This window comes from Meleagris gallopavo, chromosome 4 (assembly GCF_905368555.1).
Source record: "Meleagris gallopavo chromosome 4, MGAL_WU_HG_1.1, whole genome shotgun sequence".
Taxonomy (NCBI): Eukaryota; Metazoa; Chordata; class Aves; order Galliformes; family Phasianidae; genus Meleagris; species Meleagris gallopavo.
Genome location: NC_139407.1, coordinates 24,672,311 through 24,700,115, shown reverse-complemented (window position 1 = coordinate 24,700,115; position 27,805 = coordinate 24,672,311). Strand labels below are relative to the sequence as shown.

The window sequence follows — 27,805 nt, the reverse complement described above, 5'->3', positions numbered from 1 at the left end:
ATGTTTAATGGAAGCCCACCTATCTGTCAGGGACAAAGGCTGTGCCAGCCTGTGCCAGCACAGCAAACAATGACTCAAATATTGTGACTTACTGTGACTTCTGCCAGTGGAAATGTGAACTCTTATTTATCATTTCTGCCTCTCCATTTTGGTCCCTGCATACAGGGGCATGTTCCTGCATATTTTTCTTGCATTTGCAGTGATGTCGTGGACAACCTTTTGCTAACTTATGACATCAGTAAGGATGTAGGAATAAAGTTAATTGAATGAACTCAGCAAGTAAAAGGACAACGATGACATATTTGATTCAAGTTGGATATTAGGAAAAATTTCTTCTCAGAAGGAGTAGTGAGGCACTGACACAGCCTACCCAGGAAGATGGTGGAGTCACCGTCCCTGGAGGTATTCGAGAAAAGAGTAGGCATAGCATTGAGGGACATGGTTAATGGGCATGGTGATGGGGTCCCATGGGGGTGGGCTGGAGGTTGGACTGATCTTAGAGGATTTTTCCAACCTTCATGATTCTGTGTGATTTCCACAGTGACCTGCCACGGCTATGTCAGTAGTCAATGGATAGTAGAGGCTGTCAAAGGTATGGACACTGCAAAACACATTCCCTAGGGCTGAGTCTCTGAAGCCAGAACAGCCACATCAAGCAATTTGGAACATGGTATGCAGCATGTCAATTTGCTGGGGACTGGGCTTTGCCACAGGACATGCCAACATCTGAAAACCCTTGGAGCAACCACACCAATTTGCATATTCTCCTCCAGGAAAGGATTTTATTTGGTGGCTAAGGACATTTATTTAGCACCAGTATACTCAACCTTTCAGAAAGCTCTACTCAGTCATTATCCTATCACAATATGGTCTTTTGTGTCATAGTGAAGATACACTGAGCTGTTCCCTGTGTCTTTAATTTATGGGAGGGAACACGTTGTTCCCCAAGAGCATTTCCTACTGATCCACTTCTCCTTATCACCCGGTTTACTTACAGGTCTGATCTTGACTCCTATCCACGCCCAGGTTCCCATTGACTTCAAGAGCAGGATGCTGTGGGGGCAGTGTGGAAGTCACCCAATAGAGGTCTCGAAGAGGAAACTGCTGAATTCAGCAGCAGCAGCATTTACATAGATCCCAAAGCTGCTAACAGGTTTGCTATGGCAAACACAGCATGCTGCACCAACGATAGTGCTACGACCAAAGGAAGAAGGACCACTCATTCATTCCAGAGGAGTCCTGGGCGGGTAGATAGTGCCATGGCCATTGGCTGAAGGCTTGTACATTCATAATGACAGCAATCATAACCTTTCTTAAAGCAGCTCAACTGTTACATTTCCCTGAAGGTGAATGTTGGGCTGGGTCCAGCGCTATTCAGGAAACAACCCACAGTACCACCAGTTGTGATGGCAGCACTCCTCAGCTCACAGTAATCCTTCCCTTCTACAGCTGCAACACCTGCGTGTATGCAAGAATATCATCTTTTTTTTTAATGGGGAAAAAAAAAAAAAAAAAAAAGGAAAAAGAAGCACTTTTACACCCCATGGTCTTGCAAAAGATATTACAAAATGTTTTGCTTCAAGGCCCCTACTCTCTGGAGCCATCAATCTTTTTCACCTTTTTTGTGCATCATTTACGTGTGGAACTCATCGCCACAGACCATATTGAAAGTCCAAAGTGTGAACTGCTCCAGAAATGACCTATAAAGATCCAAAGTACATGCACTCAGGGATCATAATGGTATGTTATGTTACTGTCTTTAATTTCTTCTTTTTTCAAAGTGTATATCCCACAGGTGAAGTGTATGTTCTCAGTGTTACTTCTGGGCTTGAGAAGATGTTGCTGCACTTATCCACAGCAGGAATAGGGGTTGGGGTGGAGACAGACCTTCCAGGCCCACATCACACGCAGTGATCACTGTGATGCATGAAATGATTTGATGGAGGGACGAGCCTCCACCCGCGTGTGCAGTACCAGGCTTCTGTGCCAGGGCACTGCTTTCCAGCAGAAATCCCAATGGTCCTGGCACTATTGTCCTCAAGAGACCTGAGACAGAACTCAGAATTCATTCTTTGATTCCAGGGTCTAGCACTGTGCTCTGCTGGCAGATAACGTGACTATGGTGAATGCTATGCGAGTACCCACAGAGAAAACACTTAGTGGGCTTCTGCATGGCTGTGAATTCTGATTCATCCTAAGGCACATGGAGGGTCCTGAAGAGTTCCTTTCCTTCAGAGCCCCAAGGATAAATGTACTGAGGTGGTATCATGCACAAGGGAATGTAGAGAGGTGATTGTGAGACCAATAAAACTGAAAAATCCATCCCAGGCAATGGCTTTTGGACAGGCCAAGCACACAGAGGCTATTTCCTAACACCAATCCCCAGGCCTTGACTTCCTGCTCTCTATCAGGAAGGCTATCTAGACATTACTCTGTCACAAAATGATGTGCAGCAAATAATGACATAGGGTCATTTAGTGCAACTTATGCAATCTTGGCTTGCAGAACGTTTGCATGACAGTGAAATCCTTTCAATGGATTGCAAGGCATTTCCAGGAGCAATAGAGAGAGACTGATCCTTGAGGTATGCCTGTGCTGCAAGTGCAGATCTCCACCAGTCTTGTCTCATTCCAGCTTCTAACATCGCTCATCCACAACTGTGCCTGGGTCAAAAGAGAACCTTCTCCCTATCCCACCCAGAGTAACAGGCTTCTGCTGTGGAGCTTGCAGGAGGCAGCACAGCTGGTGTTGTTCTCACAGCTGGCTTGCCCTTCTGCATTCCTTTTGGCCCAACAGCCTTTTGGCCCAGTGCATTTTGCCTCTTTTGCTACAATGGAGAGAAAGATGGTATCGCTGTGCCAAAGAGAAGAGCTGCGGGTGGGAGGGAGGAAGGGGGATCACGACCAGGAGGTCAGCAGCTCCATCACTCAGAGACAGCTCTGAGAGACAGGAATCACTGAAACCAGCAGAGCAGGCCTGGAAGCAGTGCTTTATCTCAGGCAGGTACTCAGACTGATCGGCTGCAGGTTGGAGCACTTTGCTCTCTGTTTACCTTCACTAATATAAAGAATTTGAGCTGAGGGTAAGAATTCCGATGTGTGTAGCCCGGGTTTGAGATACTGTCATAGGGAGTGACCCTGAGCATCAGTCAGATCTCACAGAGCTGGCAAAACCAATGTGGAAGTGTAGAAAAAAGGAAGAATAGGAGATGCAGAAGGCTTAATAATCTACTGACAAATGTATTCTCGGAGCACATCTTATTTGCAGCATAAATTTAGGGCATGGGTGCTCTCACAGTTGCTGGGAATGCTGAGAAGGCTCTGAAGGCAGACCAGTATAACCATCCTCACCCACTGTGCTCACTGCCATGCTGCACAGACAGCCAGGTGGTGGAGTTCACCTAGAGCTGGTTTGGTCACACGTTTCTTCAAATAGAGGCAATGTGGAGGAAGTGGGATACTTCCTGTATTTGGGTACCTTTGGAAGTAGCATGTCTGTACAGCACTCATTTGGCTGCCTTATGTGTATGCATGATGACAGAGCCCCATTACACACACAGGCAACATTTTATTTCTGCCTCCTTTCCTATACAGGACAGGGCCTGCTCTAAGGATGAATCAGAGAAGGACTATTGTCTAGAGCATCCCCACTTCCACATCTGGCTTGGAGTACCCTTCTTGCACTGCAGCTTCCTCCCTCCTACTGGTGAATGTTTCCAGGGTCTGGTAGAGGGTATAAAGAAGACCCACATTGTAACCTGGCTTTTTTCCATCAGGAGAGCTCAAAGCTGGAGGTGTCTGTTGTCTTCCTTTTGCTGATCTGGAAACTGGGACATAGAGAGGTGAAAGTCAACCAATGCACAATTGGCATTCAGTACATCAGGATGTCATGGTCATACTGTGACCACAGCTTGCCAATGTCTCCTTCTCTCGGGGGCAACTGCAGGACTCCAGATAGTCTCTCTTGACAGAAATGGGGCTGAGCTTGAATCTGCAGGACAATCCCTTTGATCTCTGAGCCTCAGAAGGTTGGCTGCAGCCCTGCAGGTGCTCAGAAGAGCTGGAACCATCCCCAGTGTGGGTCACCACAGCAGCTGAGGGAGTGTTTTGTTTCGCTGTAGCCATGGTTGCAGCAGTCCATAAATGTGCACATTTCCGTTCTGGAGCACCCATGGAGTGATACAGATGTCCCTGGTGCCGCAGGGCTGGTACCACGCAGCACGGTTATTTGGTACAGCAGTGACACACCACTGCTGGGCATGCCAGGCTGTGTGTGCAAAATGAGGTGTCACCCAAGGTTTATGAGAGGAAGGAGTGTTCTCACCTACTCAGGAAGGGAATTAGGTGAAAGGTATGAGGTATATATCCTCCATTTTCTCAGCACAAGCCCTACATCCTCAGTGCACAGAAACCTAGGGTTTGTGCTGGGGTAAACTGTGAAGTTCAGAGTGAAGGATTCCATGATTTATCACATTACTGATACATCCAGGCAATGACTCAATATGTATTTCTCAGCATCTGTAAAGGAGGACTCCCGTACCAGGACTAAGAGTGTAGGTGCAGCCTTTGCCCACCAGGAGCCTTTGGAGCAGCTTCGATGTGGCAACGTTCCTCTGCTCCCCTCTTGGTTGTCAGGAACCAGAGCTGCAGAGGTGACGCTGACACAGTGGCGGATGGCAGAGCTTCCTGCGCTGACCCTGGCTGGGAGGAGATCCTATCTCCCGACGAGTTTGTCTAGCCGGATAATGACGGTAATTAGCCAGGAGGCAAGGGGGCGGATCGGAGTGTTCTGCATGAGTAAGAGGGATGTTTTATGGCATGGAATTAGGAGGAGGATGGAAACTGTTAATATCCTCAAGAAAAGCTCTGGAATAACACAGAGGACTGAACCTGGTAGGAGACTCCCCATTCCATAGAGCGGACAGAAAGAAAGAAAAGTAATTTTGTTCAGAATAAGTCCATACTAAGCCAGTACCAGCACTGAGCAGCAGCATGGTGACCCTTATCAGTACCCCTGCAGTTACGGAGCAGCTCAGTGGAGCATGCCTCCCACTGCGCCAGTAGATCATTACCTATCCTTATCTCATGTCATTTCCAGTCAAATATTCGCAAAGTGCTCACATACCGGGCAGATAAAGCCCACAGACACGGAGAAAAGAGAATGTTTAATTCAAAAGGGCACGGCTTCTCTTCCTGTAGAAAAATGCCTTTCTCTATAAAGCAAAGGTGAGACATTCTTTGCAAACAGGTAGCCCTGGTGGCACAAGGTGATGCAGTTTTGTCTTCTTGGGGTGCTGCCAGACACCCTGAAATGATAGTGTGGAAAGGAGGAATGTGAGATTTCCCCTTTCATCATAATGGTTGCTTTGAAGCCTAATTATAGCCATTTGAACATCAACCCATTCTCCATGCTGCTGCTGATCACTGGGATGAAATGCACAGCCAGACAGGGTAGTCCTCTGCTGGAACTGGTGGTGTGGCTCACGGATTACACAGGAGTTTGGAAAGGGCATGGAGCAGTAGTGGGAGGCCTGGGCCCAACTTCCCCACTGTGCTGAGATGCACCATGGGTCATGTGGCAGTGTGGCCCCTGCATGGTGGTGCTCGGCATGCAGGCTCTTGTTCATCACTGGCAAAAATGCATAGCTGACGGTGGTGACTTTGTTGAAAAATAGTGTTTTGTAGCTGAAAATTCGCTCTATCAAATAGTGTTATTGTGATCTTCGTATCTGTTGTATTTTCCATGGAAATAAATGGAAAGCATAACTTTCGAGCAACCTATGTTTTTTCTATGCTGCCCAAGACTGTCTCATTTCACTCACTGTGAGCTAAGCAAGCCAAAAGGTTGGACATCCATGCACATAGTTACACTGTAATGTATGTGAAAGCATCATGGGTTTACTTCCTCAGGTTATTTGGATATACATAGAGTATAGCAATGCAGCTGCCTTGGGACCAGCTGAGCCACCTCCATAGCGGAGGTGGTGTCCTCTGAGGGCTGGAGCAGGAACAACAACCACTGTCCCAACGTGTTCCCACTGCTGAGAACCAAAGCCCTTACTGAGATCGTGTCCTGTCCAGACATGTCTGATGTTTGTTCTTGCAGACATAACACGCAGGCAGGGATCCATCTTTTCTCAAGTGCATCTTTATTTTTCTTCTGCAATGGGAGAGGAGCACAAACTGAGACGTGCGCTTGCTGAAAGGTTGGGAACAGGAAGTGCTGATTAATTTGCACAGTCACTGGTTTTGATGAAAAGTAGGAAATGTGAATAACAGCCTTTTACTGCAATTTTGGCATTAAAAAAATGCCTTCAGGGTAATGCCCGACTTCATGCTGCTTGGAATTAAGCCGATGACATTCAGTGGAAAGTACAAGACAAAGGCTTGGTTCTGGGAGCGCTTTGTTTTGTTACATTCCCCATTCAAAACTAAGCTTTGAGAAACCACAGAAAGAGCAGCACCATCAGTTTGACTACTAGTGGCTATTAATATTTTCACATCATTTTTACCTTTAAAAGGCATCTTCCCTCTTCCTGCCTGACATATTCTAAGTGCTTAGGAAAAGCCCTTAATTTAAAAATTTTGAGGAATAAAATCAAGATTATCTTTCCATCCATAATTTTCTCCTCTTATTTCATAGAATCATATACTCATGGAATCTTTAAGGTTGGAAGAGTCCTCTAAGATAATCCAGTCCAACCATCCACGAATATTACCCACTAAACCATATCCCTTAGTACCTCTACCTTTCCTTTTCTGCCCTTTCCCTGAACACTGCAGGGATGGTGAATCCATCACCTCCCTGAGCAGCCCATTCCAGTGCCTCACTACTCCTACTGAGAAGAAATTCTTCCTAATATGCACCCAATTCCATTGGCCTTGTTTTCTATCTTCTCTGATCTTCCACTGCATCTGCGGAGGAATGTGTCTGATTGTACCGAAACTCTGAAAGGGACACCTGAGTTGGAGATTGCAGATGAGTGGCTGGACACAAAAGCACCTGAGCATAAGTGAATCTGGTAGCACTTTGCATTGTGCACTGCTCTTGCCACCTGAAGTTCAGTCTTGGCTTTAACCCCTGTGGATTACAGACCCAACATCTATGTAATGACACTGAGTGACGGGCTGATGTATAAATGTGATGGTATGACTCTAAACATGCTAAGAAGGGGACAGACTCTTTAGTAGGGTCTGTTGCGACAGGACAAGGGAAAAGGATTTCAAGCTAAAAGAGGGGAAATTTAGATTGGATATAAGGAAGAAGTTATTTACAGCAGGGGTGGAGGGGCACTGGCACAGCCTGCCCAGAGAGCCCCATCCATGGAGGAATTCAAGGTCAGGCTGGTTGGGGCTCTGAGCACTCTTATGTAGCTGTAGGCATCCCTGTACACTGTAGAGGAGTTGGACTGGATGGCCTTTAAGGGTCCCTTCCCAGGGAATGTATGGTTCTGTGATTCTATGATTCTGTCCTTAGTACTCCCACCACCACAAAACCTCTATTCCTGTGTAAAAGTGAGATGAAATTAGTCAATGTATCCAACAGTTATGATGAGGAGACTGACAAAGGATGAGATGTAATGCACTCATAGCAAGCTGAGCTTCTTTGGAATCTGAGTTGAGAATGACCCAGACAGCCTCTGCCCAGCCCAGCAATTATCACTTCCAGCAGTAAATAGAAACACAATATAAACAACTTGAGTTCATCTCCATGCAAATATTACATTGGTATTCCATGCATGGATGTAATGAGTATTGTTGGAGATATACAGTTCTGAGATTGATTTTATTAACCATTCCTGTGAGTGATAAGGAATCTATTGATACCTGCATTGTTAAATATAATAAAGACCATGTACAGAGTGGAAATAGTGGCACAGGTTTCAGAATCACAAGGGAGAGATCCTGTGTCATGCCTAAACCTATCTGAAGAAGCTTGCCCTCACAGTGATGCCATCTCCTGAATAGGCCCACGCTTTATGTTTCTTTTCTCATAGTGGTTGTTCTGAGAACTTGATTCCAAAGTTCCATGTACTAATATTCTGCCATTTTTACATGTATCTGTTCATTCTTATGAACACATCACTATGGAATTGGTACAAAAAGAGAGTAAGTGTGAGCAGATGGCCATCGCTCCTTGTCCATAATCATTATTCAAAAAATTTCTAAGACTTTTGGCATGATTTGGGACCTCAGGCCTGGGTTTCCATAGCTGATGCTGCTGAATGGTGCACTCCTGTTCTTAGCTCCGCAGCTACAGAAAATATTCCCCTGAAGCATTCAGTTCACAGAAGGACCTCGGGCTTTTCTTCTGCAGGGCTCTACCATCAAGTCTGCAATTGCTGAGCACCTCCCTGCTGCTCACATCAGCAGAAGCTTCTGCCCACACTTAAGTACAGGCAAATCTGAGGGCTATGAGGTTGGTTTAGGTGCTGTATTTCTGTATCACCTGTGGAAGCTTTGAATCTGATGGCTTACACAGAGATATGCCAAAATAGAGGGGCTGCTTACACGAGCAGCGCTTAGTTCCTCTCTATGGTGCAGCATGGGAACATGACTTGGGTACCTTATAGAATCATAGAATCATTGAGATTGAAAAAGACCTTGAAGATCATGCTATCCAACCTTCCACCTACTACCAATATTGCTCATTAACCAAGTCCCTCAGTGCCACATCTCCACAGTTCTTGAACACGTCCTAGGATGGTGTTCCACCACCTTCTTGGGCAGCCTGTGCCTATGCCTTACAACTCTTTCTGAGAAGAATTTTTTCCTAATATCCAAACTAAACCTTCTCTGGTGCAACTCAAGGACATTTCCTCTCATCCTATGGTTGATGTGGTCACATGGTGTGGTGCAGAGAGATAACAAGGAGGCAAGCAACTCTCATAAAGCGATGTGCTGGGGTGGGAAAATCTGCCTTAATGATTTGTGCTGAAGTATTTCAGGTTGGTATAACCAAGATGGGACAGTCCGAGTCGCATTCCCACATCCTTCCCAAGGTGTATGTAGTTTGTTGGAAATTTCTGTTCAGTGAAAAAAGGGCAGCTGTTGGACTTGGGGTGGGACAAGGAAAGTGCCATGATTTTTGGAGGAAGAAAGACCTACTTACCCCGATGTTACATCTGCAGAGGCCCAGGAGGACCAGAACAGCCACACCAGTCTGCTCCAACTCAGGACATAGTTCTGGATCTCTGGAAGCCAATGTTGAATGTCAATGCCTGGGCTGCTCAAGGCATTGGTGTCCATTTCCACACTTTTTTTTTTTCCCTCAAGGAGTCCAGCACCAGTGTTTCTGCTGGCCTTCTGTGTTAATGCACCTGGCCTGCTGAGCTCTCTGGAGGTACTAGCTGCAGGTTGTGTCTTGCTGGCATCATACTGTAGGAATGTGAGAGCTGATAAAAAAAACTTAGAATGGAAAAATAGGATTTCTGCAGGCTGAATGGGAGAGAACTCACTCTCATCTTCGCTGTGCGAATAGTGTGGATCTGTGCCTTGCAGCATGTCCCCACTGCGTGGCCACCAAGAAGCTCCACAGCATGTTCAACCAGCTCTTCCACCATGCCTCTAGGCTGCAGCACGCTTTCATTATATCATGCTTGTCTGAAACATCTCAGCAGAACTGGAAGCTTGGAACAAAAAGACGTGTTGCTGACTTTGCTCCCACCAACAAGCAGCAGAACTGTGTGGTTCCTGGGTGGCTTTTCGAATGGGTGAGGAGAGTCAGACTGAGACCTCAAGAGCACCAGAATCTTCCTGCAGTACTTCTCCCTGAGTTCTCTTCTGGAGAACTGAGCTATTCCAAGAAAGTGTGCAGCTTGTTATTGTGTGTACAAAGTCTTTCATTAATTGAGTTCAGCTTGTGCCACAGAGGAGTTTTGTCTGCGGTATGTGTGTGGGAGAGCACATGCATGCACACTGAGGTACACATGTACCATTGTTGAGTTCACTTCTGTTTAGACTTCAGATTCAGAAGGAAAAAGAAGAAAAAAAAAAAAAAAAGAAGCCTGGACAAATGCAGTTATAAACACAGCATATTCTCCCAAAACCCACACAGCCACCTTCATGGGAGAGCAGGAGTTTGTCTATAGGATGGGCCCAGTCATTTCTATCAGGAGATAATTTCTTGTGCTTTCCTCATTCCTTTCTCCTGAGTAATACCTTCTCCTGTAAATAGAGGAGAGAGGGAGGGAAAAGGAAACCAAGCAACTTCTTCACTGCCTCACTAAACATGAATATCCCCAGAATATTTGCTTGGGCAAATAAAAAGGATTCACTGGAGCAGGACAAAAGTCTATTGGTCCCCTGTTTGCAGGTCACCCACCTCACCTGTAGCTGGCTGGCTTTGACATCAGGAGGAACATGGCCTATAGAGCAGAGAAAGGTCAGGAGGCACAGCATCAACCCTGCCACATCTACATGAATCCAGCAGAAATTGAATGCTTTGGCATTTCCAAGTGGAGATCACTGGTGCAGAAAGTACTGTTCTTCTCCTTTCTCCAGGTCAAAGCCAATGCCAAATAAAAACTTGCCAGATGAGATAGGACTAGAGGGAATGGCCTCAAGTTGTGCCAGGGGAGATTGCATTTGGATATTAGGAAAAATTTCTTCTCAGAAAACATGGTTGGGCACTGGAATAAGCGTGGGAGTTGGTGGAGTCATTATCTCTGAAGGTGTTCGAGAGCCATGGAGATGTGGCACTGAGGGACATGACCTAGTGGGCAGTATTGATGGTGGATGTGTGTTTGGACTGTATGATCTTAGAGGTCTTTTTCAATTTTAATGATTCTATGATTCTATGACTTCTATCAGCACCAGAGCAACACTGCACTGATGTGCATAGGGATTGTTTCTGGACTGCCCATCTCTTGAGTGTCTTCTCATCATCAAGCTAGTTCTGAGCTTTGCCAAGTTCCCTCCATACCCAGACCCACAGTAGTTCTTCATCATTTCCTGCTGAAATCAAGAACCCAATGGTATCCTGCTGGTGTCCTTTCAGTAGGTCCTGCTCTTCATACCCTCTCCATTCCTGGAGTGCATCCTAAGAGAGAACCCTAGGGATCTGCATACAGACACAGTCATGGGTGAAGCAACAACCAAACAAAACAACACGGCCCAGTGCAGTGCAAACCTGGGTAAACTCTCACATTAAAAACTGAGGCTGGAGATGAGTAGAGCTGTCAGACCTCACTTCTTCTCACAGTGGTGACACATTTCTGACTGTGCCAGAGATGAGAGGATTGCATCACAACTACTGAGAGTTTTCAGAAACCTTCAGCATGGCCTCCAGCTTTGGCCCTGTTGGGATCAGTGGGAAAATGCTGCAGGTACCAACCTTAGGGTGTGCTCCAGGCTTCTGAAAACTGAGCAAGTATTTCAGGAGGACATCTGCTGGCATCTGTGAGACTTGTACAAGTGATGTGGTTATTTTTGGAATAAATAAAAAACGTTTGGTTTGAAAAAGCTGAAATCAGACGTTTCTACATTTCTTTATTCCCAAGCCAGTTTCATAGATCTCCCAAAGAGGTGTTATGAGCAGAAGAGAGAAAAGTAGCCTGCTCCCTGTGATGCCTCCCACCTGGACTCATGGTTAAGGATGAATAGCAAACACTTTATGAGCAATCCTGCCTGCTGATCCTAGGACAGATTTCCCCCTGCACAGCCCCACATTTTGCAAACCCCTATTGAGGAACCTTCACCCTGAGAAATGCCTCAGTCCAAGGACAAAGGTCAGCTGACATGGAATGGCAATGACAACTCAGAGGCTATGCCATAAGGGCAAGTTCCTGCTCACCCCAACTCAATTTGTGGTTCCTCACTGTCCAGTAGAAGCTGATAAATTCCACATCAGACTTCACTTCCCTCTATCTAACTTACATCCCTCTATCTTCAGCGTCTGGATAGGTATTCCTAAAACAAATCCAATTCAAAAGTGTACAGATTTCAGACATTGTGACATGACAAAGGAGAGAGATCCCACAAAGCATGTGGGTTTCCCTAATTTTTTCTTGTTTTCTGCTGTGACCATCCACCTCTGGGTCTTGGAGAGAGTAAGACCTGGTTTATTTATGTGGCTTTTGTCTGTGCGCTAAGCTCTTTAAATAAGGCAGACTGCTCTGCCATGTGGGCACACAGTGGGACCCTAATGAAGAGAAGGATTTTGTTGTTCCTTTAGGCAGTTCTCCTTTCACTGGCTCTTTAATTTGCAGTCCAAGCCAATCTGAACTAAAAATAGGATTCTTTGCTCAGATTGGCAGTGACATGGCTCACCTCCTGCTGCATTCCCATCTCACACTGCATCGTCACACCTCCGGCTAGAGGAGTGTGCTGCAGCAATCATCCACAACTATGTGCTCTGCGAGCAGGTTTTGAAGCTCTGCCACCCCTTGGAAGCTCCCACTGCTTTTTCTTTCATGTGCTAATGCAGTTTGCTGTCTTATCTCCTCTCACATCCTTGGGGCACACCTCTTTGCAAGGCTGTACACCAGCAACCCAACTAAGTGGGAAAAACACATAGAGATTCAGCTATCCTACTGCTTCACCAGTGCACTTAGGGGCAACCTGCCGCTCTCAACTGAACAGTGTGCTGTTTCACTTGCATTCAGGAAGAAACAATTTGCTGCTGGAAGGAGCATCCTTTGGCTTCCACCAGCAGCCACTCCTCCTCAATGCCTCACAAAATGTACAGGTGTGGGAGGCAGACAGACTTCCAGGCAGCTCTAGTTCAATGAATCCTACATGAGGTTTTGTTTTCTTTTTCAGTGCTCTTTTGCATTTTTGCACACCACTTTCTAATGCAGGGATGTGTTTCCTCCTGCTGTCCATGTGTTGCAGCTGACTGTCATTTATTTGCTCTGATAAGGGGTTAAATATGCACAGGTACTCTTGGGCGTGTGTTTGTGATGCAGGTGGCAGAGATACTTTAAAGGAAGAACCTTCCTTTGTTCCCTTAATGATTCATTCATTGGGAGTGTGGGAATTAACCTATATAAATTTTTGCTACTAGGTAGATACACCTAGATCCTGAAATAGCGGATGGGTGAGAACCAGGTACAGAGACTGTGCATTGCCCTAGTAGCAGAGAAGGAAACAAATCCATGTGGCAGGCTGGGAAGCAATGACTGCAGAGTATTTCTCACGGTGTGGTCTCATCACCTTGTTTTCCGGTGACTCACCAAATATCCTAAAGGGCTGTGAGAGATCCTCTGAGAAAGATCTGGCTTTGCACGAGATCTTCAGGCCCTCGTCTGGGGGCTGAACTCTCATAGCTGGAACTGCTCAAGGAGTAACTGAAAGGACTCAGGCTCAGCAGTGAGCATGGCAGCTGTGCTCTGGCTGCACAGCACTGGGAGATGGGGTTGAGACTGCAGCAGGAGCCCAAATGAGAAAAGAATGGGCCAGCCCTCATTTACTCACTGGAAATGTGAGCACCTGAGGAGCTGGGCAGGCTGACAGAAACACAAGGCACCAGCTAAGAGTTGACGCTCCTGGTGAATGCATTGCAACTGGGAGATCAGGAAGGCATGTGTAGGAGAGAGAACACACACAGGACAGAAACTACAGTGAGGAAGAATCATAGAATCATTACATCTGGAAAAGATCTCTAACATCACCAAGTACAGCCCCAACCCATCCCCACCATGCCCACTAACCATGTCCCCTAGTGCTACATTTGCATGGCTCTTGAAGACCTCCAGGGACAGTGACTTCACTACCTCCTTGGGTACCACTGCATCACCACTTTCTGAGAAGAAATTGTTCTTAATATCCAACCTGAACCTCCCCTGGTTGAGGCTAATCCCACATATTCTATCACTGTTACCTGGGAGAAGAGGCTCACCCCCACCTTCCCACAACCTCCTTTTGGGGAGTTTAAGAGAGCCATAAGGTCTCCCCCAAACTTCCTCTTCTCAGACTGAACTGTCCCGGCTCCCTCAGCCATTCCCCATAAGACTTGTGCTCCAGACCCATCAGAGCTCTGTTGTCCTTCTCTGGACATGCTCCAGGGCCTCGGTGTCTTTCTTGTAGTAAGGGGCTGAAGAAGTAATACAATGCCAAGCTCAGGTGGGATGAACCCTTCCTAGCAGACCGCTGCCAAGAAACAAATGCTTTCAGTGTCTCTGCTCCCATGGCCCTGTATTTGTGCTCAGCAGCCCCAACCACACCAGCTAGGCCTCTGAGCTGCAATCGGCCACATGCAACCAAGCAGCGTACCTGTGGGTTGCAGGTGCCCTTTGGAACACATCAGGTCATGGCAGGAGGCGTGTGGGCACAGCAAGCCAATGCAAAGCATTCTCTTATGTGGCATATCCTGCTTCACCCCAAGACACGTACGAGGTCACCATCTGCTCACCAGTGTGCATGGGTGATACCATCTGCTTAAGCAATGCTCTCCTTGCTGTGAAGCCAGCCCAGGTGCTTTGCATTGGAGACAGTTTTTCCAACAGTAATTAGCAGGGTGAAGGAGGAAGCAATTGCCAGGCATCTTTTTGCATGGGTCGTGGCATTGGCAGCAAGTGGCCCCATCCCTGCTTCCTCCACCCCAGCTGTGGGCCTCCCCACACCTCACTTTGGTGGCTGCTGCACAGGGCCACGTCACTAACAGTACTTGGGTTTGATCTGCTGCCCCCTCTCTTTCCCATCAAAAGAAGGACCTGTGAGGACCAGGCCGGAGAGACTGTGAGAGACTCTTCAGAACCAGGCCAGAGATACTTAGACCTGATGCACATGCATACAAAGTACTGACATCCTCAGGGTTCCCTAAAGCTTCATGCTGAAACATATCTACAATGATTTCCTCCCTGCTGCTCCAGCTGTGATGGGAAGGCTCACAGCAGAGAGATGAGTGTGATAACCTTGCAGCTGATCTGACACAGCCACTCTGAAGGAAGGGCTGCAGTGCCTCCTGTTGTGTTATCGGTGCCATCAGTGCAAAGCAGGTGATTTTAGTTCTCACGAAACAAGAGCCTAGCTTGTCTGTGTTTTGGCAGATGTTGGCCATGATAATTCTGCAGCTGTGATGGTGACAAGATAGCGGCTGGGAGAACTGTCATTATTGTTTCACTGATATCTCCCTTTGTCCTGCTGCAGCCCAGTGAAGGGCTGACCCCTCGTTGGGTCCCCAGGGATCTGCTGTTCTATCTCAGGACCCATGGATCACCCAGTGCCACGCTTCTGATGCGGGAAATGGCTTCCTGCAGGAGCTGTGCGGGAGGAGCTGTGGGAAGAGCAGCCAGAACTGGTCCCACCAGCCCTGGAGCATTCCTGCCCTGTGCTGATGCAACTGGATCCCATCTGGCAGAACAGCAGTGCTTTCCAAAGAGCTCCCTCCACATGGAGCTGAACCTGGAGATAGCAGTTATGAAATGTGGGCTAAGGGATGGAAGGCCCTCACCCTCTGATGGAGACAGTGCTGCTCTCAGGACTTAGTTTTGCTTCAGGTTCACCTTCAGTGCATGCAGCATCCCTCCAGCGAGACTGTGAGTGTTGAATCACAGTGTAGAACTGTACACAACCACTTGGGACACATCCCACAGAAATGGGAATTGTTGGAGAGTGTTGTGCAATACAGAAGTGAGACAGGAAAGCACTAAGCTATTTCAGTGGCAATGCTCAACCCACTCCCACTCAGGATTTAGTGCATAGCAGCTTTACATGACATGTTCTGCAACTGAGGATGGCCTTAAATGCATCCTGAAGATGAAGCAGCTGAACTATGAGCATTGCTTATGTGTGCTTCAACACCAGGCAAAGAGAGAATGAGATCAGATGGTGTGGATGGCTGAGAGCTCCCTCCATCACTGCCCACCATCCCTCCCTTTAGTGCTGTCTTTGTTAACAGACACACACCATCAAACCTTGTGCTGTGTGCTCCTTAACATTGTAGTGATTTCTTATGTAAATTGTACCAGCCCACAGTAAAACCAGTTCAGTTCCAGTCTGCACTGCTGGGATGGACACAGAACAGAGAAGAACCAAGATGCTAGTGATGTTTTTTTTCTTTAAAGACATGAAAACCAAAGACCCTGTGTAGTGACATATTGCAAGACATATCCCCAGCAAGCAGAATAACCCTTCTATCTGCAGACACCTCTCCAAATGCCAAATTCAAGGGCTACCTATTTGCAAGTGCAGTCACCCAGCTTGTACACACAACAGCACCTAATTAGAGGTTTGAAACTGAAGAGTAATTTTATCTGTGGATCTCATAACTCTCAAATATCTCTTTGAAAGGCATGGTCATGTAGCTGATGGTAACACTGCTTTTCCATGAAGAATCTCATAAACAAAAAGACTCCAAACATGATCAAGAAACATAAGCAAGGAGACATTGTTTAAAACCAAAGGGGCATTATTATTTGTTGGAGAATCAAAATGCAAAAACCTGTACTTTTGGCCTGCTTTACCTAGATCTGGCACTCTGTTTCTCATCTCACCCCTTTCCAGCTACATCCCAGGCACTGCTGCCTTGTTCAGGCAATGTGTGAATGCTTGTACAGAACATCCCAGCAGGATTAAACACACAGCTACTGTTCTTGAAAAGCTTTCATCACAAATGAGAGGGACTGGGCCCTGGGAGGACACTGTTGCCCTGAGCCCTGCTGTGGTTTTACTCCGTTCCACTCCACCCAGGAGCTGTCTGCCTTTCATCCCCAACAGTAATCATCTCTGGGTGTAAGACAGGAAAGTGCCTTTTGGCTGGGAGAGCAGCCAGATCCACGGCAGGCAGATCCTGCATGAAAGCAATGCAGACAGATAGCAGCAGGAGCCGCACTAACTCTGTGCCTATGGAAATCACATCTGAAAGTTGCATTTGCAACTCTTTCTTTGCATTTTCCATGTGTGCCTTTAATCATTTCAGAACATAAATCATGCTACTTAGAAATGCAAGGGCAGAGGATGCACAAGGAAGGGCAGTCTTGTGACTGAGATGTTGGAGAGCTGCCAGGTCATTTCAGGTTCGACCACCACCGCTCCATCTTATCATCCCAGTGGTGAAACAGGGAGTGCAAAACAGATCTGGCAACGCTTTGTACAGTTTGGGATGGTTTAGAGGTTCTCAGACCATATGCCAATCAGAGCTGTATAATTGGATAATCTAACAGAAACACTTCAAATTGCATTAATTGCTTTGGACACCTCAAAAATCACTCCCAGTTCTACTATTTGTAACACACTACCTGCAGTACTGGAGTGATCCATGCGGTGGATTGTGAGGGGTCTGGAGCACAAGACTTAAGGGGAGCAGCTGAGGGAGCTTGGATAGTTCAGTCTAAGAAGAGAAGGTTCAGATGAGACCTTATAGCTCTCTACAACTCCTCAAAAGGAAGCTGGGGTGAAGTGGGGGTCAGCCTCTTCTCCCAGTTAACAGTGATAGGATGAATGAGAAGGGACTCAAGTTGTGCCAGGGAAGGCTTGGATTGAATATTTGGAACAATTTCTTCTCAGAAAGAGCAGTAAGACATTGGCACAGGCTACTCAGGGAAGTGGTGGAGTTACCATTCCTGGAGGTGTTCAAGAACCATAGAGATGTGGCACTGGGGAACATGGTTGTTGGGTACTATTGGTGATAGGTGGGCAGTTGGACTAGATGCCTTTGAGGTCTTTCCCAGTCGTAATGTTTCTATGATCTCCTTTCCTAAGCAGGAACCTGATACCAAACACATCCTTGCTGAGCTCTTAGAAACAGCAGGTTTGAACTGATTGAATCTGTGAGTGACTGCAGTCTGATATCCAGATAGAAACTAACCACCAGCTGTGTAATGGAAAATATACTAAGAGAAAGAAGCTGTATTTCAAGGTCTTCACCAAAGCATCCATAGGCAGGAACCCACCAGCAGATAGAGGTAACGACAGCACTACCTGGATCTGCATGCCCACAAAGAGGGCTCAACATTCACATTGAAGACACAAACCCTGCTTTTTGGCATTAGCCCAGAGTATAGCAAGCCAACAAGAGCTGCTCCCTCTGACACTCACTGGCACAGCTGCCTCAGCTGAGCTACCTCCCCAATCCTAGGCAAAGCCAGACCTGCAGTGAATGGGGATTACTCACCAGAGGAAGGTGTAACCAGTAGAGGAACGATAGGTATGCGGAGCTTTATTTGCAAAATGAGAAGGAATCACACTTTGCTTATTAAAGGATGTCTGACCCTTCAGTCACTGATTTATCTCATGTGAAGGGCCTCTACTAGGCACAGTGTCTTTGCTCCAGAAGCACGCTCACTTACTGCACTCACTTGTCAACAGGAGCTTAAAGCAGAGCAGAAGATGGAACTGCTGGAAGGAAGGCTACAGAGCTCATGAATAGGCAGGAAGCAGTTCTGCTCATAGACATCTGCAAAGCATGAAAGAACTCCCCAGATGCACACCAGGGAAAAAACAGTGTGAGGAACTAAATTTCCTAAAAGATCACAGAACACAACACATGGGAAAGGAGAAAGTAGTGTGCAAGCAGAGATGGCCCTCACTGTACCATAATTCTAGGATGTTGAGATAAATACCAAAAATGCTTTGCAGAAGTAGCCATGTGCACAGAAAATTGTGCAAGAAACATCAGGTGGCTGCTCCATGTCTCACAGGGGGCAGCTACAAAGATGGGTGATCAAGGCCAGGTTGGATGGGGCTTTAGGCAGCCTGACCCAGTGGATGGCAACCAGCCCGCAGCAATGGATCTGAACCACTTGATCTTTAAGGCCCCCTCCAACCTAAGCCATTCAATTATTTTACAACATGGGCATAGATGCTCTCCAGGCAGAGTAGCATCACCACTAGAAGGCAAAAAAAAAAATAAATGCAGGGGCAAAACCTTCTGACCAAATGTGGGACTAACAACCCATGCGTATTGCACAAAAGGAACTGCAAGGTGAGAGAAGCAGGTTAGGAGCCAAATGGCACCTATCCTGAAGAGCAGACCTGATTGGGCAGGAGCAGGGAACACACTCAGCTTGAACAGCAGTAGTACATGGACAGCTCTGCTCCCATATAAGTGCTACAACAGTGCTGGATGGGACTGACTCACAGCAAAAGGCTTCTCTCAGATGCAGCAGCCCAACTTTCAGAGAATCTGAATGTAACCTAAATTCTGAGAAAGGAACAGGAAATTCACGAGTTGCACTTCAGTAGCTACACTGGTGTTAATCTTTAGAGCTGGGGAGGGAAGAAGGAAAACATCTCGTGACAGCAGTGATTTCACTTAAGTAGCAAACCTGGTATTTACTAGAAAGAAAACAAAAGATAGAAATGACTGAGGAAGAAGAGCCTCATGGCTTTCAGGTGAGAGGTGCAATCCATTCCCAGGCTCACTGTGCTATTGCTCAGCCACCACCGAGATTAGGCTTGTTTACAGAAAGCAAGAAGCTTGGCACAACTTATAGCAACAGATTTCCTTGCCAGAGCCCTAATACCAAATGTCTGCAAAAGCTGTTCGGAGAAGTGCTATTTACTTTGGTAATGAGGTGAGTTCCCTGGAATGTAGCATTGCAGTGTTCCCAGAAGATGTTGCAATCCACTTACCTGTGTCTCAGCTACGTACCATACCACACAGGCACTCAGAGCCTGAGAACTGCTCAGCTGAGCCAGGAGACAAAGGACTGAAGCTCAGATCTTCCTTACAGCAATGTACCTTACTCCCACAAGTACACAGCCTCAGTCTCCACTGAAAATTTGCTTGGGGTTTGGTTTCTTTTCAAAGTTTTCTAAACTGCCACAAGCTAAGACATAGAAATTAATTCCAATAAGAGACCCCTTATGGAAGACAGACCCCACAAGAAGGTCCTCATAAATCATAACCGTAAATTTTATGAACTCGTCCTGTAGTACCTCTTTTTGGGCAGCACTGACCTCGGAACCCCAGCTCTCTCCTGGTAGCACCTAACAGGAATACCAGCATGCAGTTGGACTAATGATTACCTGCAGGAAAAAGAGAAATTAAAGGTAGACTTTAGAGGCCAAGGCTCCCTTGCCTCTCCGAGTCATGGGCCTGGGGCTACTCCACTCTTCCTCATTTAGGATGGAATCCCAAGCCGCTGCTCCAATCCTTTGACATCTTTTGACCACACAGATGAAAGACTCTCTCCTACTTAAAATCCCAGCTCTCCACTTATTTGCTTAAGCTTCCATTTGAAATTTTGCTCCCAATAAGGTAGTTCACCAAACCCCTCCCTGGAGTCCAGTACCTGGAGGACTCCTTTGTAGTTGAATTAAATGGACTTCCTACTGAAACAAGTACTGGCATCTGCACATTTTGTTTACAAACAACTTGCATTCCTATGAGAGCACTGAGCTCTATTTTACACGCTGCTGTAGTTCTTCATAACCCTGTTTCATGAAACTCACACTTAGAGGAGAAACCAAGCTCTAATTAGAAGTGTTTACATGTACTCTTGAGAGCAAGAACTCACTCTTACCATGGTTAGATTATGTAAAAAGTTTAATTATAAAATAAATAAGTTTGTTATGGAAGCATTAAATATTAAATACAATAATAAATATTTACACATTTACAGATACGTCTTGACAATTAATGGTGTTGCTCTGCTACCAGAAGAATTCTGCTCTGTTTATACAGAACACATTCACTCTTCCAAGAAGAAACTGAACTCAACTACTACAGCGTGCTCAAAATTTCATGGACATCAAGAAACTGAGGATAGCTAGGTCAGAAAGGTTTGAGGTAAGTCACGTTCTTCACATCATAATGAAGAGCATAGGAGACCACTGCATGCTGAGTAACAATGCTTGAATTTAGTTCTTCAAAGAAACTGGTTTTTGGTCAAGTTCTCATATTGCCAGATCTGATTAAACTGCTCAAAGCAGTACCAACCATCTGGATAACAGAAGCATTGTGTTTCAGCCAATGGATAGATTCTGCAACATCACTGTCCAGACTTATCAGCTTGTTTGATCACATGTATTCCTTCAGAGACAGAGCTTCACATCTCACATTTGTTGTCTCAGCATCCTGAGATGAGTTTTAACTCTGCATCACACACACACACAGATTGATAGCTCCACTCACACAGTAAGTCCTACTGGGTTCAAAGGGAATATCTTCCACATGTACAGTAACAGAACCCAGGTGTGGTTGACAGGCCTGTCACCAACACCCTGCAAGTCAGAATTAGAGATGAAATTCTTTGAAGCAGGTATCAACAGGGAGCACAGCAACAGAATTTGGTTTTGTCCACTGAGGTCTAGTGAGATGAGATCTTCGCTTTTCTACCTTTGAGGAGAGGTATCTCCTTCCCTCCATCTTGCTCTCCTGGGAGCCACAGCTTCTGCCCCTTGGAGCTAGAGCTGCCAAAGGAGACTTGCGAGCAGAAGAAAGTCCATCCACATACAAACAGAGTCTGGAGGTCCAGCACCAATAGAGAAAGCTCAGGAGTAATCTCCAGAAGGTCTTGATAGCAGCCCTCTACCTTTATCGTGGCAGCTCCTTCCACATTGTTGTACCAAGTTGTAGCAGTTAACTGTCCTCCCCAGCAAGTGATTCAGCAGCAAATGGCACATTGGGCATCTCCCTGCAGCAGCCTGTCTTGATGAATCAGGGCTTAGTGGCAACAGCTCCAGCCCAGTGTCCAGGTAGATGTGTCAGGTAGCCAGAGGTCCCCTGCAGCTTGGCAGTGGCCACGGAGTTGTTCTGTAAGGGGAAGACCAGGCACATTAACTATCACTCAAGACACGAGCACTCTGCACTAGAACCAGAGCAAGCCTACACCCAAGGCAGGCAGCTTTGCCTTTGCCTACAGTCTGTAAGCACCAGGAACTCCCTAATGCCTTGAGGAGATGTGGAAATGCTCAGTACACCTCTTACGAGGGTGACAGTCCAGCTGGTGCTGCACCATCTCATGATGGAAGACTGCCATGGTTTCTGGTACTAACTCATTCTTGTCTAGAGATTAGTTTTTATTCCCCAAAAGGGAGCTCATTTCAATAGAGCTTTCCATTGCTGGAATGGATTACTTTCCCTTTGGTTTTTGGCTGTTTTAAAGAGTGCTGTTGAATTCACATGCATAAAATCCAGTGGTTTTAGAAAGCCAGTGAGCTGGGTCATACAAATGTAACCTACATGTTTCAAGGCACTTTGAGTGCTAAACAGAAATTGAAAGGCAATGCTAGTTTTGCTAAACCTGCATGCAACTCCTGCATGGGCAGCTCCAGCCTGGAAAAACTAAAACACGTTGGAAGTTGGCTCACGTACCTGCTTTCTCCTCATTTACACACCAACATGGCCATTTCTATTCTCTTGTCGAAGTTTTTTCCTTTCTTCTTTCTCTTCATACTGAGGACACTTTTTCCTGACCCTGTGGAATTGGAGCGCATAAGATATCATTTTAAAGTCTGACATCCATCCATCCCATGCTCTGTAGCTATGCCCTTTGGATCCTCAAGCAGCTCCTAGGCACCAGAAAGCATTGAGCACATCAATGTGAGTGTTTAACTATTCAGCTACAAGAAGTATTCAATAGCTTGATAACATCAAGGAGCCTTGGGTTAAGCATGGAGCTTTGCCACACATAGCTGGGGCCTCCTGATGCAAGCACCATCAGGTAGCAAGAGGCTGGGAGCATGTAGAGCACAGGGAGATTTTTCTGTGGGCCAGATTTTCTGGAGACTATAGCAAACAGCTGCAGTGTGCAGAGCCCTGGAAACTTCAAGGGGACAGGAATTCAAGTGCATGTGTCCCATGAATACATCAAAAGCCAGCTGCTAACAGCACTTTTCATTGTTAGGTCTTTACTAGTGTTTCCAATAGACCACCCAGCTTCTCTAGAGGAAGGTACAGTAACATTCATCTCACTGCTTAAGCCTGTGAGGATTTAGATCATGAAGAACTAGAACCACCGTCCTACTGCATGGCTTGCTTCAGAAGCGAGAAATGCTCATTTTCACTACAGAACTGGTTCTTTCTCATAGCAGAGTGGAACAAAAACGTTCCTCCCAGCGTGCCTCAAGTTTAGATCTAAATATGAAGCAGCAAAACAAATGCACACCTTGTTTCCTGAAATGCAGGGAAGGGTACAGCATGTACCAAATTCTGTTGGTGTACTTGGAGATCTAAAATTAGACTGCACTTCTGAGTTCCACCTGCACTACCCAAGCCCTGCTGCAGTGCCAGACCTGTAGGACTGCTTCTGCATTCAGAAACACCAGAGCCAGGTTCCCAGTGCAACTACTTGAACTCAGCACAACTCCTGGAGAACCAACTGACAAGATGCAGAGGCACAAGCAATCAGAAGCTGCTGGATACTGCTTGTCAGCAAGTAGAAGAGATTGATGCAATGTTCAAAGCATACACTCAGTTTGTTTGTTTTTTAAACTTGATTCACAGCAGGACCTCAGGTTATCTACCACACTACAGCTGTTAATCACAGAACAATTGCTTCCTTATTCTTAGCAGCAAGCAGTACTGCACTTCAAACTGACAGCACTTACTTTCCTATTTGATACCCCTGCAGTGTTAGTATTTAAATCCAGCAGCCTCCATTAATTAGTGATCAGCTGGAGCACTCCTTCCTTCCAGCTGTGCAGCCAGCTGCTGGATCACAGCCACACACTCCTGCTGGCAGGCCTCTTCTGCACAAGGATTGGGAAATGCACTGCTGCATCAGCATGAATGCTCCTCCTCCACCTCCTGCTGATGTTCTGCAGCACTAAGTGCTAAGTGTAGTGGGAGCAGGAAGACTTGTTTTAGAACTCAGCATTCATAAGTTGCCCATTGCAAAAAAAAAAAAAAAAAAAAAGGGAAATGGACACTCAGTAGCTTAGAAACTTCTCAGACCTTCTGCTCTTAAGACACATGCAAGCCGGAATAAGAACTTGTGCTTCTGGAGGTCTTCCACACACAGGTAATTCAGAAAAGCCATGCATATTTTGCACCTATTGGACACAAGTCCTGCTCTTGAGCCAGGCATACACTAAAGAGCATAATACTTACTGCACTATCACAATGATAAGTACAGCAACAAAGCTGATGCTGGAGAGCAGGACAGCTACCACAACCAACACAGTCTTTGAGTAGTCTGCCACATCATTCTTCCTTTGAGTCTTCATGAACTGTTCACCACAGCGCTCACCAAAATAATCCTGATAACACCTGCAACAAACATCAACACAAGTTCTTATCAGCTCCCATGGTGTCTGGAGCCAATGATGCCCACACACAGTCAAGGCCGACTTCGACATCCTCAGAGTTGTACATGAATCTCAAGATGCTCACTTGGAGCATGCTCATAGAACACAGTCACTGCTCTAGCAGAAGGTTTGTCAGTATTTCAACAAGTTGAGATTAGTTTGGGCGTGATGTCCCAGCAGGACACACCTTTCCATTCTTTAGGTTCAAGTTTATGACCAACCGATGAGTTCAGTGGCTTGTTATGCATCTCAGATTCCATCAGCACTTAATTTACATGGCAGAAAGATTCTCAGTCAAAATACTGTAGGAGATGTATCTAGGCCAAGCTGACACCAATTTTTCCCTCTAAGCCTTTCTATGCCACCAGCACATGCAAACCACACCTCACTCACACACTGCACAGAACTTACTTGCAGGTTGCCATCTGAAGATGCTGTAAGTACACGCATTCACCATGGATGCAGAAATTTTTATACTCCATTTCACAAGGAGTCCCTTTCTTTTTGTTCTTCCCTTTATTCTTCCTCCTCCTCGGTTTGCCAGCATTCTTCTCATTCCCCCTCTTCACTGGCTTGGGTTTAACCACAGGTTCCACTGAAAGGGACAAGGTCACTCAGTCTAGCATTGCAGAAAACTAGATGCTGTGAAATGCTATTACAGGGTTTGGGAATCCTTGCAGGAGAGCCTCTGAGCAGGAAGCATGGGATGCATGTCAACAAAAGCTGAGTGCTTTACATCCAGCACAGAGACAGCAGGCTTCAAGGCTCATGGAGCTCAACTCTGCCACCATATGCTGAGCAACACAGACAGAGTGGTGTGAGAAGATGGGCTGTGAAGGCCACCAGAGATGGAGATAAAGTGAAACCGTATAGGTTCAAGCAAGGACCTGTGCTGAATATTATGAGGTTGCACTGAGCCAAACCATCCCTTCATTTTATATCGACTCAGACACAAGGCTAACCAACTCCATCGCTCTAAACTCTCTATTTGCATCAGTGATGAAAGGCATTGTGAACTGCTAGATAGTCCCAGGCGCTTGTAGAGGCACAACAGCCTGCTATCCCACTTATCAGACTTGTTTCTCCCAAATAACCTGCAGTGCGATCCTCAGTAGAAGAGATGCTTCATTTCCAGTTCTCCTACTTTGAGAGAGATGCCAAGCACACCAAAGGGTGAAAGCAGGATCATCCACAAGAGACAGGTTATTTGTTCTGCCACTTGCTGTTGCCCCTCATTATCTCAATTAAATCTCCAGAAGAGTGTGGTTTAAAGGCCGGTGGTGACTTAGTAGTCTGTGGATTTAAGGAAGGGCAATCTCCTTCCTTGCACAGGGAGAACAACGCAGTCATCAACAGGGGAGTACAAGCTACATAGCAACAAAGCTCCGCAGCATTATTATGGAGCAGTTCGGACCAACTCTGGCTCTCCAAACAAGCCATCTCCTTACTGCTAGCCATAAGGCAAGTTCTCCCAGAGGGACGCCACACTATTTGAGAGTGGCAGTTAACCAGGTAAGTTTCAACAAGCTTCAAAATAGCAGACAGCTGCAGCAGTCTCCCCAGCTGCTTATTTCTATATTGTGCTACAAAGATAAGCATAATGGTTTTAACTACTTCATAGTCCTATGTGTCTGGTGACAAGAAGAGATCCTGCAGAAAGAAACAAGGTGTAGCTCACTATTGTCTAGACAGAAAGCATTTTAAGTTCTAGAGCAACAAGCTTGGCTTGAAGTCACTTAAAAGCAGAATTGCCTTTAGCAACCAGAAGTCTGATTCAAATGGTATAAGCTATATTAATATGCAAACCAGGAGCACTGCCCCTGCAGCAAGGTTTCCTATCCCTAGGACTGTGAATTCACAGCAGAGTCCTCTCTTCTGTCCTGTTCGACCTGATGCTGAGGTTCACACTTGGATAATTGAGGCTGTTCCCATTCCCCTCTTCATGGCTGAGGTTGTCAGTTTGATCTGTGCCCTGTATGTAAGCTGCAAAGCCAAGAAAGCCATCCACAGTTGAATCATAACTTGAAGGATGTACAGATAAACCTCTTGCCAAGTAGAAGAGCTGGTCTACAAACCAACCACCTTGGTAGTAAGTCTGGTTTCTGTGCAGTTATACAACACAAGTCACCACACCAGTAGTTCTGCTGGCCAAACTGCTCCCTAATCTGATATTCCTGCTCCCCATGGAGGCTTCACACTCCCAAAAAACTGGAGCGAGCATCCATTATTCCAAGTCAGCATGTGGAGTAGAGTCCCTCTGGTCTCATCCACATCTCAGGGTGTTCCCTCCAACAGAGGAGCCCACCCTGGAGGACAGCAGCACTCACCTAGAGAGCTCTGTAGAGGAGTAAATCCCCTGGAGGCTGAGGCTCAAGAAGTGCCTCCGTGGCTCACTTTACAGCCACACAACCAACACAGCGCTCCTACCCTGCCATATCACTGCTTGGAGGACTGTTCAGGTGTCCTCGTGGTTCACAGGCAGCTTACAACACATGCACACAATTTAGCATGGCCTAAAGGACGCTTAATGAACTCATTTAAACGCCAGCTTTGGGGCCGAGCAGCACGCGGAGCTCCTGCCGGTGCTTCCAGGCAGGCTGTCCCTCCATCACAGCCCGGCTGGCAGGATTAGCGCAGAGCAGCGGCACGCTCAGCCCACCCACAAACCTCACGCACCTCCACGCCCCTTCCCGAGCCTCACCTCTGACCAGGTCCCCCACCAGGTACTGGTGCGCGAGCGGTGCCTCCTCGTACTCCTCCTCCTCGTAGTCGGAGCCCGGCGCGGGCTCAGACTCCCTCGGGCCGCCTCGCCGCTCGGGCTCGGTGCCGTTGGGCTCGGATGCGGCAGCGGTTCGGCAGGCTGCGGGGACACAGACAGCGCGGTGAGCGCTCCGCAAACACATCGACATCCCCCCTTCCTCCTCCTCCCCGCCCTCAGCCACGCACCTGCGAGCACGGCCAGCGCGGCCAACAGCGCCGCGGCGCGCATTGGGGCTCCGGGGGCGGCGGAGACGCGGAGAGGACGCGGGCGGAGCGGAGACCCGGCGGTGCGCAGCGCTCCATAGGGGCCGCCCGCCGCCGCCAACCGCTTTATAGGCGGCGGGGCCGCGTCACGGGGCGGAGCGGGCAGGTGAGGGCGGGGCGCAGGTAAGGGCGGGTAAGCAGAGATGGAGTGTGTCTTTCCAAAGGCAGAGATGCCCACGATTGGGGTTTGCTCAGTGGGTATGGCCAAATAATGGTCCATGTGCTGAGACCTTTCCCCACGATGTGCTCCCAGGATGGGGGGTGCAGCCTCCCCAGTCAGTTTTCTGATTTCCCATCCTTTGATCAGAAGGAGATTGACCAGACAAAGACACTTTAGCAGGGTCTGTTGTGATAGGATAAAGGAAACGGTTCCAAACTAAAAGAGGGGAGATTTAGATTGGGCATAAGGAAGAAGCTTTTTATGACAAGGGTGATGAGGCATTGGCACAGGTTACACAGAGAGGTGGTGGAAGCCCCGTCCGTGGAGACATTGAAGGTCAGGCTGGAGATGCTCTGAGCACCTGATGTAGTTGTAGGTGTGCCCGTTCATGGCAGGGAAGTTGGACTGGGTGGCCTTTAAGGGTCCCTTCCAACTCAAATGATTCTGGATAGATGGATACATGCTGGATATATGAACTTCATATAAT

At 46.9% G+C, this 27,805-nt stretch overlaps 1 protein-coding gene across 1 annotated transcript; it reads right to left on the bottom strand.

Moving 5' to 3' along the window:
* Positions 1 to 20,412: 20,412 nt before the first annotated feature.
* On the bottom strand, positions 20,413 to 27,240 carry AREG (amphiregulin). Its single transcript, XM_085222498.1, has 6 exons — positions 27,081 to 27,240; positions 26,836 to 26,994; positions 24,546 to 24,729; positions 23,938 to 24,096; positions 22,201 to 22,303; positions 20,413 to 21,639 (listed from the first exon to the last, which is right to left on the bottom strand). Exons 1-5 carry the CDS (start codon positions 27,121 to 27,123, stop codon positions 22,216 to 22,218), a joined length of 633 nt encoding a protein of 210 aa, XP_085078624.1. The 5' UTR covers positions 27,124 to 27,240; the 3' UTR covers positions 20,413 to 21,639; positions 22,201 to 22,215.
* Between the last annotated feature and the right edge of the window lie 565 nt (positions 27,241 to 27,805).

Excerpts from the sequence above, each read along its gene's own strand:
- AREG (XM_085222498.1), bottom strand. The coding sequence starts at position 27,123 with ATGCGCGCCGCGGCGCTGTTGGCCGCGCTGGCCGTGCTCGCAG. Across the intron at positions 24,730-26,835 it reads GGTGGGGGACCTGGTCAGAG|TGGAACCTGTGGTTAAACCC; the intron begins GTGAGGCTCGGG and ends TGTCCCTTTCAG. Across the intron at positions 22,304-23,937 it reads CTTATCATTGTGATAGTGCA|GGTCAGGAAAAAGTGTCCTC; the intron begins GTAAGTATTATG and ends CCAATTCCACAG.